At 42.2% G+C, this 14,667-nt stretch overlaps 1 protein-coding gene and 1 non-coding gene across 2 annotated transcripts; one reads left to right on the forward strand and one right to left on the reverse strand.

The window, feature by feature from the left end:
• Positions 1 to 506: 506 nt before the first annotated feature.
• Positions 507 to 1,280, reverse strand: LOC133805713 (uncharacterized). The gene has a single exon (XM_062243875.1). The coding sequence runs from the start codon at positions 1,278 to 1,280 to the stop codon at positions 507 to 509; it is 774 nt and encodes a 257-aa protein (XP_062099859.1).
• An 827-nt stretch (positions 1,281 to 2,107) lies between these two features.
• Positions 2,108 to 2,214, forward strand: LOC133807831 (small nucleolar RNA R71). Its single transcript, XR_009879721.1, has one exon. It is a non-coding gene; the product is annotated as a small nucleolar RNA R71 (small nucleolar RNA).
• Positions 2,215 to 14,667: the final 12,453 nt, after the last annotated feature.

A 14,667-nucleotide genomic window follows, 5' to 3' on the forward strand; every position in this document is an offset into this window, starting at 1 on the left:
ACTAACCTGCAGAATGGGATACTCACGGAACGTACAATGTTCGTAGGAAACGACACTTCCACTACTCTGAGAGATCTTATCCCTAGGATCCCCTTGGTATCTCACGCAGATCAGTCTGTGCCAACGTATGAAGGGCAACTGTAAGGCTCTACTACACTTACATCGACCCAATGGGCCTAGATTAACAACTTATAATCATGTTACACTCTTGTATTATGGCTCTGTTAGAGAGCACTTATAATTATATCCTCATGGGGCCCGGATTAGTACAGCCCAAGTCGCATGACTACCTAGAAATAAGGTCATTCGAGCACTGTAGCGAGGATCCCGATTTTCTCTGGTATGCATAAACGCTGTTGAATTTGTAGAAATCCTCCATTCTTAAACTCTCTAAAGCTTAATACTAATGACTCGTGGACTAAGGCTCATTAACGCCCCAACCACGTAAAAATTGTGATCTTGTTCATTTCTTTGCTTTTCTTCCTATCTCTTATTTCTCAATAAATTTATAGTTTCCGAAAAACTCGGTAAACACCTTCGTTGAATACTACTTCGCCACCTTGTACTCTTAACTGTAACTCCCCTTTTTGAATGTCTATTAGAGCTTGCCCTATGGCTAAGAACGGTCTCCCAAGAATAATTGGGACATTTGCATCCTCTTCCATATCAAGAACAATAAAATCTGTTGGAAATATAAACCTGTCGAATTTTACCAACACATCTTCAATAATCCCCTTAGGGTGCTTAACTAAATGATCTACCAACTGTAATGTGACAGATGTGGGCTTTGCTTCACCTAGCCTGAGTCTACGGAATACTGACAGTGGCATCAAATTTATACTTTCACCCAGATCACACAAAGCATGCTTGCATTCAATGTCCCCAATGGTGCAAGGTAAGGTAAAGCTCTCCAGATCTCTTAACTTTTGTGGATGCTTCCTTTGCACAATGGTACTACACTCTTCTATTAATGCTACGGATTCATATTCTCCCATCTTTCTCTTATTAGACAGGATCTCTTTCATAAATTTGACGTAGCGAGGCATTTTTTCCAGGGCTTCAGTCAAAGGAATATTAATATGCAGCTTCTTGAACACCTCCACAAACTTTGCAAACTGTTTATCCAGATTTTGCTTGCGGAGTCTTTGTGAATATGGGATCTTGATATGGTGCTCAATGCTCACTAGAGGTACCACTTCTTTTTTTGGGAGGCCATCAGTAACCTTCTCTTCACTAGGCTTCTTTTCTGCTGTGTTCTTTATCCTTTGATCGTGACTCATCTCATCTGACTGATTCTTTCTTGGCCCTTCATACTGTGTCCCACTCCTCAAGATAATGGGTTGCCACTTTCTTTAGGATTTACTTTAGTAGTGCTAGGAAAACTTTCTTGAGCCCTGTTTGTCATTAAAGTGGCCAACTGACCAATCTAAGTCTTCAAACTTCTAATAAATGCCCTTGTTTCAGTCATAAACTTATTTAATACATCATGTTGTGCTTCAGGTTTCTTCATGGGAAGTGGCTGCTGTGGTGGTCTATTCTGTGGTTGATAGAACCCAAGAGGGGGATGTTGGAAAGACTGTTAGGGTTGTGGGAAAGGATGATGGTTTAGTGGAAAAGGTTGTTGTGCTCCTTGATTATTTTTCCATGAGATGTTAGGATGGTTCCTCCACCCTTGGTTATAGGTCATGGAATATGGGTTATTGTCTGGCCTTTGGAAATTTCCTATGGCATGAACTTATTCCATAGGAAAAAATTTTAAATCCACTCCAGGGCACTGATTAGGTGGATGAGTCATTCCACACATTTCACACACACTTTGCAATTGCATGGCTTGAGCTGCGAGGTTATTCTATTGTAACTGCTTCGTCAAGGATGCCACTTGAGTTGTAAGCATTAAGATGTCATCTAATTCAATCATCCCAGCCACCTTCTTTGTATTTTCCCTCTCAGTAGGCCACTGATAGTTGTTCATGGCCATCTCCTCCAGTAATTCTAACGCTTTGTTAGCACTCTTTCTCATGAAAGCACCCCTGTTGCTGCATTAATTATGGTACGAGTAGTACCACCCAACCCATTATAAAAGTTGTGGACCAACATCCACTTCTCAATTCCATGATGGGGACACTTCCTTAACAACTCCTTGAAGCGCTCCTATGCATCATGCAATGAGTCCCCATCATTTTGGTGGAAGTTATTAATTTCGCCTCTCAACTTTGCAGCTTTTGCTGGAGGGAAAAACATGGCAAGGAACTTTTGGGCTAGTTCCTCCCATGTCGTGATGGAATTGGCATGCAGTGAAATTTACCAACTCTTCGCTCGGTCCCTTAAGGAAAACGGGAATAGTCTTAGTTGAATGGCATCGTCACTCACCCTATTCATCGTAAACGTTGCACACATCCCTAAGAAATTGGCTATGTGCAAGTTTGGATCCTCAGTCAATAACCAAATTGGATGGTGGACTACACCATTTGTAAAATTGTTGGCTTGATTTCAAAGTTGTTAGCAGCAACGGTAGGGTGTCTGATGCAGGAATGCATTCCTGTGACCGTGGGAAGTACATAATCTCTTAGGGTCCTTGGTCTTTGTTCAATAGAGACCTCTACAGCAGCTGCTGCTCTTTGAACATTATTAGCAGTATTATTCGCTGCATTCCCTTGATTCTCAGCCATGGTGTTCTCCACCCTCTTCTTCTTTTTGTTCCGTCTGCAGGTTCTCTCTATCTTAGGATTCGTTGGTATGATTTCAAATGACTTTCCACTTCTCATATACCAAAACTGCCTGAGATTAGAAAATTCAGACACAAACTAAGTTGGAATAACAAGAAAAACAATCAAATTAGAATAAAAATTAATTGAATTGATATTAATAATTTTCAATCTCCGACAACGGCGCCAATATCTTGTTGTGAAAAATTGATAACGCAAGTATACATATCGTTTCAAGTAATAAAGTGCACAAACACGAGTATTGTCCCACGAAAACTGAATTACCAAGTACCAATATTTAATTCCTAATCTCTATTTGGCTAATGAAGAATTGTCGAATAAATAAAACTAAAACATAAACATAAAAATTATCAAAACAAAATAATTAAAACTATGAACGCTAAACAAATAATGCTAAAGATAATTAATTAATGGATGAAAAATTATGGAATTTAATCTCGTCATCTTTCCACTCTCTATTTCCTTAATGCAATATTCTCACAAATAATTTCTTCTAATTGAGATAGCAAGTTACAAAAGCATTCTATATTCGGGTTAAGATAAATAAAACCCGACCTATGTGTGAATTTTCTATATTTCTATGATAAACTCAACCTATAGGAAGCATTAAGCATGAGAACTCATAAACTACATAAACCATATTGATCCTTTCGTTCAATATCGAAATCTACGTCTAATCAGTTATAACATGTTTAAATCTTACTACTAGATTTTGAATCAAAATCATATAAACCATGCAATAGATGGTCAATCAATCACAATCAATAAGCATAAATTGAAAATATCTCAATAATGAAGAACAAAACATAAAATTTGCATTAATTCATAGTAGACTTTCAAGAGACTCAATTAAAAACCCTAAACTAGATTTAGTTCATATTCATAATATTCAAATCCATAAAACTAACAATCAACGTGACATAAAGATGAAAGAAATAAAGAAAATAAAAAAAACTCTAAGCGATAATGAGCATCCAGTTGTCTTCCCCAAGTCCCAACTCTGAAAAAACCAAGGTTTTATGATGAAAATCGCATTAAAATACGTAACCCTACGTTTTCTCCACGTGAAATGACCAAAATTCCATTCATTAAAAATCCGCAGAAAATCCTCATTTCCAGCCACCTAGCACGGTCGCGCTCTACAGTAGCGCGGTCACGCTACTTGCCCTGAAACACCAGTTTTTCCAGAATTTCTTCTTTTTTTTTATTTTCACCTCATTTTGTTCCAAAACATCCTCAGTCCTTCAAAACCTAAAAACAAACCAAAACAAGTGTAAAATAGAACAAAATAGCCCTAATTAAATAAAACACTACCTAAAAAGACACACTAAAACGAGTCTAAAACTTGTTTATCATTAAGGAATCTTCATGAGTACCTCTTGCTTACAACATCTTTAGGTCGGACCAAATCAGCATTTATTTTCATAATTTTACTTTGTTCACTTTCGCTTCAAGCGTTATTAGACTTATTCTGACTCAATTTAAATAATATTGATTTGCAATTGGCATACATATATGTATGATTTTATCATTTTGAACTTCTGGTTCTTATTTTGTGCAAAGATTATTTTTCAAAACATTCATCGATCCAACTGCAATTCTCTCCCTTGAATTGAGAGAATTTCTAAAAAATTAATACAACCTGTAAAGGTTTCAATATATCACAATAAATCAATATTTGTTCAAACTCATATTTATTATTGGGTCAATGAACTTTAGGTTCAATAAATCACAATTATGAACTTATTTCATTTTCAAAAATGAGTAATATATATATGTGTATAATTAGAAATATATAAGCTTATAACTTTTGTGAGTCTATGATCATATGATCTTATCACGTCGATAAGAAATTATGTAATAAAAATTCAACAATGATTCAATATTGCAAAGGGAATATAATCCAACAATTTTCTATCAAAATAATTTAATATTTGTTTTCATACATATCGAAAAGAAAAAAAATAGCTACATATATAACACAATGATTTATATAGGCAAAATAATTTTCACTATAAATATAATTTCAACTTATAAATAATTATGAAAAGTTTTAGAGATGAATGCACTAATTAACATTCTAATTACTAGTATTTTTAGAAATTATACATGAAGAAAAAAATTTAACAATAAAATTTTACAAGTTAAATCTTTTAGAAAATAAATTATTTGAAAACTAGTTGATTTTTACGTACTTTTCGTTTAAAATTGCAAAATATTTAAATTCATTTTCACTTTCCATGTTAAAAAAATATGTACATGTTTCCTTGAGCACCATATATGAATTAATAATGAAAAGAATATTTTGGTTCTTCATTAAAATTTAGAAAAATTATTAACATTTTATTACATATGATTGATCATGTCAAAATAATTCAATTAATGAACTTCAGGCTCACTATACTTTGTATTTCAGTGAAATTTTTAGCATATAAGTGTTACAAGTTTTATTTTTATATACTAGAGAATGAAATACTTTTATTATCCTTCAAAACATATAATAGTATTGACTTTTTTATTCATTTTTTATAATATTGTTTTTTTTTTTTTTTTTGCTTGAGCAACGTGTTCATTAGAAAATTAAAAGAGTTTGATGGGAACCACAGGAAGCGGTCCCTCCCTCAGGCAAACACCAGCCTCACTGCTATCAACTCTAGCAATTTTGGCTAGACCATCGGTTACAACATTCAGCTTACAATTAATGAAAATAAAACTACAACTAGATAGTTTGTTACACAATTCTAAGACTTCAACAAAAGCAGTCCATAGCGTCCAAATGGGTGGGTATTTCCTCTTTGTCAAAGTAGTCACTACAACCTGTGAATCTGATAGAAAGACAGCATTACTCCAGTTCCTTAACACTGCCCAACTTACTGCCAATTTGATTGCCAGGAGCTCTCCTTCTAGAGCCGAGCACGCTTCAATTTTCCTTAAGTTTGTTTCCCACTGCGAGTTATGCAAGTTAACCGCAAAGGATGCTAAACATGCAACTCCATTCTTCCATGAAGCATCTATGAAGATGACTCTGACTGCTTCAAAAAAGGATCTTCCCTTCAAACTTTGAAGATGGGCCGAAAATCGACTCCTCCAAGGACTCTATGATCTTAGCATTGAACTCTTCCCATCTGGCCTTTATGCTTTGTGCAATCAAACCTGGAGAGGTGATGTGTCCATAAATCAACGTGGCATTTCTTTGTTTCCAAATTGTCTCAAATAAGCAGCCCGCATAGGTGAGGAAAGAGACCGGTGCAATTCTCTAAATTGGTCGATTGCTTGTATCATGAACTCCCCCATGGAATTGGCTGTAATATAACTTGACGGCATTGGGAAAGGATCCACAAACCATAAAGCCCATGCCAGGGCGCATTCTTTAAATACATGCAAGCTAGTTTCCTCCTCTTCTTGACACAACACACATCGAGGTCTTGGACAAAATCCAACTTGTGTTAGGTTGGGAGGACATCTGCAATAACTCTCCATAGGATGAGACTAAGTCTTAGGTGAATGCCACACCTTCCTCCAAATGGATCTCTTTACATCAAACATATGTTTATGGTCCTCTATATATGCTGATTTGGTTGTTAGCAGATCGTTCGATGTCAAGATGTCCCTGTGGTGGAGGGGTAGACGCTAAATCTTGAGAATTTTATTTCCAAAATCCTCTCCAAAGATGTCGATCACATATCTTTGATTCCATGTATTGTTGTTAGTTGTAAGATGGAGCAAAGTCTTCATGTGAGGGGCTTTTACTCTACAGCTTTCCATGGTGTCCCGAAACTCTCTATAGGACATCCAAGGGATCCAAGGCTATTTCCAAACATCAACACTAGAACCATCACCTACCATTGAATAACATCCTTTTCTCAAAAAAAAAATCTTGCTTCAAGGATGCCCCTCCACTTAGGGGTATCACTAGAACGGTGTTCAACATCCTAAAAGGACTTGTTCCCACAATATTTCTTTGACAAGCAATTCACCCAATGCCCTAAAAGCATGTAAAGACATTTTATTGGTTTTAAATAAAAGTACAGTTTTATTATAATTGAATGTTATAATTATTGTTTCTATTAATTATATATTAATATCAAGAAAATTTCTTATTCATTCATGAGAATATGATCTTGTATTAGTACAAGAGAATTAAGATCATATATAATAAATAAAATAGTCAATAACATATTAAAGTAAGGAATATTTATTGAATAGTGTTGACGCGGTTCTTTGCCAACAGGTAATTAAGAAAAGAAGAGAAAAGGATTAGTGCTAATGTTGAACCGTAACAGATATATGATCTTGGAAAAGTGAAATGGTGACTCAAGACACGTTTTTTAAGTGGTTCGAAGGTTAAAATCCTTCTACTCCACTAGTCAGTATTATTGCTATATACTGGATATTTGATTACAGGGTATTTCTTACAAGAGATCATCCAACCTCTATTAACTCCCAGGGTCTCCATATTTATAGGAGAAGGCACCTGGGAGTTGGTAAGAAGGTCATCCCGTGACCTTCTTACCTATCGTATCAACTCTGTGACATTCATGATTAATTCCTAAACCTGACACATAAGTGTGGTCAAATCAATAGGTAAGGAGATAATGGGCCGCACGGCCCAACCCAGTCGTGAGTGTCTGAATACGCACGTTCCTGCTGTGTGTCCGAGAATTCAGGGGCATATCAGACACGTGATGTCTGATATATGCACGTTTACCTTGCGTGTGTTGACTTTACAAAGGTTCATAGTCTCCAGGTCCAGCTCATACCACGATCTGGATACCTAACTCGACCTTCGGCCTTCAGAGTCAGGACTCAGTTCTTAGGCAAGCTTGGCGAACCCTTGGGTTACCTCGATCTAAGGAGGTACGACCTTATGACGGAAGCTCCGATTTTGGGGATGTCCACGAGATAATCATGATTAGGCCGTGGCTCAGCTCGCTAATCAGCCCGTGGGAAAATCAGGGCGTACATCTGCCCCCCGAGCCCCTGCTCGTGGTATACCACCTCGTATAAGGCCACAGTAGGGGCTTTTAGGCTTCCCCATTAACTCTTCACATTCCACCTCTTACGCAGGCGCCTGATACGTAGAACATCGTGGTTGGTGACGGTACGTCTTACGAGAACCGCATTTAATGGCCTAGCCTATGCCCAGCCATCGTTTTGTATTTCGAGTGGAGGGCCTCGGATCCCTCATCAGGGCCATCCAACGGCCCTCTATACGTGACCCTTCACGTATATAAAAGGGGTGGCCACCCTACGCATGGGCCACCCTTTCATTTGAAATTTCTCAGAACTTCTTTCCTTCTTCTCTCTTCATCTCAGAAGAAAAAAGAAACCCTCCTTTCTGCGACCGCCATTCTTAGTGTTCAAGAAGCTCAGGCGTGAGGATTCCCTTGAATCTTTGGAGACAGCAACTCCTACGAAGCTCCAATCTAGGCGACACCTTTATTCACCTCCCAACCAAACACTGTAAGTCTCCTGACCAGGCGTGTTTTGAAAATATTTTTCACTATAGCTTAGGTAAATATTTACTGTAGCCACATGCAAGGGTTTACTGGTTTTTGTGGGTATGAAGGGTGAAAGCCTTTTAGGTTAGGGTATTTTTTGCTGTAGGAAATCGTTTAGGAGTATGGTTTGTAGGATGCATTTTCTGGGGAAAATTTCTGGGTAGGAGTTTTAGAATTTTGGGTGCAAAACCGGGTAGCTTAGGGGACACGCTTCATAGGCGATTTTGCAATCTTTGCCTACTAAAACTTCCCCCCCAAGGAAAATTCTATCCTGACCCTCCTGACACACGAATTCCAAGTAATCGGGGATCTGTTGGGAGCACAGGCGCGTGTTCATTGAACCGCGTGGTCCCACTCTCCACGGGCTGGGCTTACCTCAGCTCGTGCAAATAACATTTGATTTTTCCTCACGCTTGGGTCTCCTTTTCTGAAATATTTTCTTTTGTTCGTTAGGCGACCAGATGGCACCGAAGAGGAGCGCTCCAAAGAAGACCGTCGGCAGCTCGATCTCTCAGCAAGACAAAGGAAAGGCGGTGATGCCGGACTCCCCGATCCCCAACTTTGGGCCGGCCGTGGAGCAGGAGTTCGAGGTCGCTCCTGATGCCTTCTTTGAGGCGGAGTGGATCGTCTCAAAGGTCACCGACCAGGCGAAGATCAACAAGATCTTTCTCTCCTACAACATCGCCCTGGGGAGAACATCTGTGGTTGCCCGACCCCCCGCGGAAAGCGAGCGAAGCTGCGCGCCACTCGACGAGGTATTCGCGGCCTGGAGCGGCGAGCATTTCAAGGTGGGGGCATTCCTCCCGCTGGACCAGTATTTCGTGGACTTCCTCAATTATGTGATGTTGGCACCATTTCAGCTCCCCCCCAACTCTTATCGGTTGTTGGCGGGGTTGAGATATTTATTTCTGAAGCACGAGTGGGAGGTCCCTACTCCAGCGGACATTTTGTACTTCTTCTACCTCAAGGCCAGCCCGGATCAGCGGGGGCGAGGCGACGGTTTTTATTACTTGACCCGATTTCCCAACACGGCTGCGGTCATCGAGCTGCCCAGCCACCCCAACGACTTTAAGGATCAATTCTTCATGTCGACGGGGTTCAGAAACTGCGAGCTCCACTACTTCAATCGTCCTCATAAGTGTTTTTTTTTTGTATCCTTAGCTCGTAAGTTAAGTGTCGTTTTAGCTCCTCTGGTATCCCTTTCTGACTTAGACTAATCCTGCAGCCATCTTCGCGAGGACAGAGAAATCTGTGACCCTCGGGGCCCAATACGAGACACTGGCAGGCCTGCCCCCCAGTGAGAAAGATTACCGCGTGCTCGTAACAGACGAGACAATGGTAGCCTGCAAGCTAATTTTCCCAAATCAGAATTTGAACCTCAGGAGGCCCCGGGGGCTTCCCCCAGCTCGCGACACCAGACCCATCATCGTGGAGGAGGTCACGGGAGACGAAGATGAGAAGGATGAGGGCGACGAAGTTCCCCTCGTGAGGAATAGGAAGCGGGCTTTGGAGGTCGCCGAGAGGACGGGCGAGGAGAGGATCCAATTCGGAGCAGTCGCGGGTCCTTCTGGCCAAGGTAACCCTTACATGTTTAGGAGTCTAGATAGGGCCACAGCAGATCCCTGGCTGGCTAGGTTCAACCCTAGGCAGCTCGTCCATCGTCACTGAAGTGATCCGGACCTGAACACAGCCCTGCTCCAATGTGTCGACCGGCTTGTGCTGGATTACCAAGATAGCCGACCTAGGGGTACCGTAGTAGTAGATAACACCCTAGCCTTTAGGTCAATCCTATTCGAGGAGTATGGGACCAACCTTCGGTCATGGCCATCACTCCGGAGGGGCGCCGTAGCTCCGGGGCTTAAGCAATATGTAGAAGAATCTAGCCCGGAACCAGAGTCGGATCCAGAACTTTCACCAGCTCGGGAGATAATCGACTTAGATTCTCCTGTGGGAGCTCCGGAGCCGATGGTCGTAACCATAGGTTCTTCTAGCCCGGGGGGTAGGATCCCTTTTAGTATACATATACTTTAATTTCTCTTTTTCCCCCCTTGTTTTTGTTTGTGTGATTGCTAACTTGTACTAATCATGTCTTTGCTTTGACAAAAGAGATGTCTCAGCCCGAGGAGAGCCTGCGAGGTGCATTCTTCGGGGGGAACCCCCCAGCAGGGGCCGCTGGGCCAAAAATGAAGAGGCTCCGGACATCCAAGCACGCTGCCGGGACCCCCACCAAGTCTCCTGCAAAGGAGAAGGAGCAAGCCCCAGCTGCTCAGGTCGTGGGAGCGGTCCCTCCTGCTGCAGGGGGAAGCAACATGCCTCCACCTCCTCCGCGAGCTCCGGCCATCGCCCGGGACGTAGGAACGAAGCTCAGGACCTCGGCGATTGTGCCCTCCGAGGTACATATCCCAGTCAATCCCCAGGACCTGGAGAAGATCCCAGAGGCCTTCCGGGGAACGGTGTATGAGTCGGCGAACTACGCCGTCAGCCACATATACAGGTTCAACGAGAAGGAGCTCCGGGCCATCGAGACAATGAGCCCGGTGGGCGTGCTGGAGTCTTCACTGGGCATGACCCTAACGGTAAGCTGTCTTTACCCCTTTATGGCTTTTATTATTACACCTTGCCCTGTTTTTTCTTTCTTCTCTTTTTTCTAAGGAAATTGTCTTTTCACCTTTGCAGAGCGCCGTTGCCCTTCACCGGAGCATCGCTAGGACCAAAACTCAGCTCGAGGACATGAGGAGCGAGCACCAGACTACCCTGCAGGCGGCTAAGGATGCCTTGGCAGCCTCGCAGGCCAAGTTGGAAAAAACCCGCTCGAAGGTCCAAGAGCTCGAGACTTCCCTCGCCACCTCGCGGACGGATCTAGATGCCGCGAAGGCTGAGGCTCAGGCCATCCAGGCCGCCCTAAAGGCCGAGCAGACAACTTCGGAAAAGTCCCTGGAAGACCTGTTCTACCATTGTTGGGCCTACAATCCAGACGTTGACTTCTCCTTCCTGTCAGCGAGCCTCTGGGAGCGCTTGCTGGTGAAGTTCCAAGCTCGCCTTGATAAGGAAGCGCCCTCCGAGGCCGGGGAAGGCTTTGGCGCAGCTGAGCAAGGCGAGACGGCGACCTCCAAGGGGCCACCTGGCGGAGCTTAGGGCGTTTCCTCTCTTGTGCCCTTCACTATTTTTTTAATATTTTTTGTGTAACCTTTGCATGAGGTGCTTCCACCTCGAGACAATTTGATTTAACATTTTTAATTGATCTTCTTTCTTGCTCTTACGCATTTTGGTTACAATTTTTTAAAAAACTTAGTTCGCCTTAACTTTTACCCATATCTCGAGCTCTTTAGGAAGAACAACGATCAATAGATTTAAATCAACTTCTAAGTTTTGTGACCCGGTTATGACCAGGAACTTATTTTGAAAACTTAGTTCGTGTTAACTTTTACCCATATCTCGAGCTCTTTAGGAAGAACAACGATCAATAGATTTGAATCAACTTCTAAGTTTTATGACTCGGTTATGACCAGGAACTTATTTTGAAAACTTAGTTCGTGTTAACTTTTACCCATATCTCGAGCTCTTTAGGAAGAACAACGATCAATAGATTTGAATCAACTTCTAAGTTTTATGACCCGGTTATGACCAGGAACTTATTTTGAAAACTTAGTTCGCGTTAACTTTTATCCATATCTCGAGCTCTTTAGGAAGAACAACGATCAATAGATTATCAACTTCTAAGTTTTATGACCCGGTTATGACCAGGAACTTATTTTGAAAACTTAGTTCGTGTTAACTTTTATCCATATCTCGAGCTCTTTAGGAAGAACAACGATCAATAGATTTAAATCAACTTCTAAGTTTTATGACCCAGTTATGACCAGGAACTTATTTTGAAAACTTAGTTCGCGTTAACTTTTACCCATATCTCGAGCTCTTTAGGAAGAACAACGAACAATAGATTTAAATCAACTTCTAAGTTTTATGACCCGGTTATGACCAGGAACTTATTTTGAAAACTTAGTTCGCGTTAACTTTTATCCATATCTCGAGCTCTTTAGGAAGAACAACGATCAATAGATTTAAATCAACTTCTAAGTTTTATGACCCGGTTATGACCAGGAACTTATTTTGAAAACTTAGTTCGCGTTAACTTTTACCCATATCTCGAGCTCTTTAGGAAGAACAACGATCAATAGATTTCAATCAACTTCTAAGTTTTATGACTCGGTTATGACCAAGAACTTATTTTGAAAACTTAGTTCGCGTTAACTTTTATCCATATCTCGAGCTCTTTAGGAAGAACAACGATCAATAGATTTAAATCAACTTCTAAGTTTTATGACCCGGTTATGACCAGGAACTTATTTTGAAAACTTAATTCGCGTTAACTTTTACCCATATCTCGAGCTCTTTAGGAAGAACAACGATCAATAGATTTAAATCAACTTCTAAGTTTTATGACCAGGAACTTATTTTGAAAACTTAGTTCGCGTTAACTTTTATCCATATCTCGAGCTCTTTAGGAAGAACAACGATCAATAGATTTAAATCAACTTCTAAGTTTTGTGAGCCGGTTATGACCAGGATAGGACTTAGTTAGCGTTTAATCCTTATCAATATCTCGCATTTTTTAAGAAAAACAACGGTCAATCGATATGAATCAACTTCTAAGTCATTAAGGAGACCTGGTTATATCCAGGTACCATATGCCCCCCAAGTAACTGGGAAAGGGTCTTGCGTGGTTACTTTAGATTACACTTGCAAACATGTACAAAAGCTGATCTTCATTAATACATAAAAAATGGCCTGCCTCAGCCCACTTCGTAAAGTAGTCGATGGCTACCACGGCGTAACGGATTCCGCCCTTTCTAGTGGGGAGGGCGCCAACCAAATCGATCCCCCAAACAACAAACGGCCATGGGGAAGAGATCATCTTCAGCTCGACTGGGGGAGCTCGGGCAACTGCGGTGAATCGCTGGCACTTGTCGCACTTCTTCACGTGTGAGATCGAGTCTTTGGACAGAGTTGGTCAGTAATACCCCTGCCTCAGGACCTTTAAGGCCAAGCTCTGCCCCCCAGTGTGGTCTCCGCAAAAACCCTCGTGCACCTCCTGCAGGATGGCCTTTGCTTCATCTGGAAGAACACATCGTAGGAGAGGCAGCGAGTGCCCACGCCGGTATAACACCCCATCTACTATCGTATACCTGGGAGCTTGATAGAGTACTTGTCGTGCATCATTACGCCCTTCAGGCAGCTTTCCCTCGATGAGATACTCAAGGATGGGGGTCATCCAGGTCGGCCTGGCATCGATCATCTCGACCTCCGTCCCGACTTCTTCTATACTTGGTTTCTCCAAGAATTCTACTGGTACTAACCCCAAGGTCTCCGTTTCCCCAGAGGTGGCGAGCTTGGCGAGAGCGTCTGCGTTAGCGTTCTGCTCCCGGGGTATCTGTTCGATCGAGCCTCGCTCAAATGCGGACAGCTCAACTTTTACCTTTGCCAGATAGGCGGCCATCTTGGGTCCCCGCGCTTGATATTTGCCCAGAACCTGATTTACCACGAGCTGGGAGTCACTGAAGCACTGGACGGAGCTCGCCTTCAACTCCTGGGCTATCCTCAGCCCGGCCAGCAAAGCTTCGTATTCGGCCTCGTTGCTGGAGGCTTTAAATCCGAACCTCAGCGCCGAGTGGAATCTATGTCCCTCGAGGGATATCAAAATGATTCTAGCTCCGGAGACGTTCTCGTTGGATGAACCATCTACAAAGATCCTCCACGATGCCTGGGGCGGGGTGATTTGGTGTGAGTCTTCTGCGGGATCCTCCTGGAATCCCTTGCATTCTGCCATAAAATTGGCCAGGGCCTGACTTTTTATTGCAGTCCGCGGAGTGTACAAAATCTCGAACTGACTGAGTTCGATTGCCCATTTTAACAAACGTCCCGATGCTTCAGGTTTTTGCAAAACCTGCCTTAAAGGTTGATCGGTCATGGCATGTATCGAGTGGGATTGGAAGTACGGCCTGAGCTTTCGCGAGGCCGTGATAAGGCAGAACGCTAATTTCTCCATCAACGGGTACCGAGATTCAGCTCTGAGAAGTCTCTTACTGATGTAGTAGACTGGTCTCTGAACTCGGTCTTTTTCTCGTACCAACACGGCACTAGCTGCATCCCTGGTGACAGCCAGGTAGAGAAAAAGAGGCTCTCCTGCTTTGGGTTTGGATAATACGGGTGGCTCGGCCAGATGTGCCTTCAGGTCGAGGAATGCGCTTTCGCACTCTTCTGTCCATTCAAACTTCTTGTTTCCTCGGAGCAAGTTGTAGAATGGCAAACATTTATCGGTGGATTTGGAAATAAACCGATTGAGGGCTGCCACTCTTCCTGTCAGGCCTTGGACATCTTTTCGCGACCTGGGCGAGGGAAGCTCGAGCAGTGATCTGATCTTGTTGGGGTTTGCTTCGATT

Source organism: Humulus lupulus, chromosome X (assembly GCF_963169125.1).
Source record: "Humulus lupulus chromosome X, drHumLupu1.1, whole genome shotgun sequence".
Lineage (NCBI taxonomy): Eukaryota > Viridiplantae > Streptophyta > Magnoliopsida > Rosales > Cannabaceae > Humulus > Humulus lupulus.

Bases quoted from the DNA above. Each gene is read 5' to 3' on its own strand.
- LOC133805713 (XM_062243875.1), bottom strand. From the start codon at position 1,280: ATGAGTCACGATCAAAGGATAAAGAACACAGCAGAAAAGAAGCCTAGT.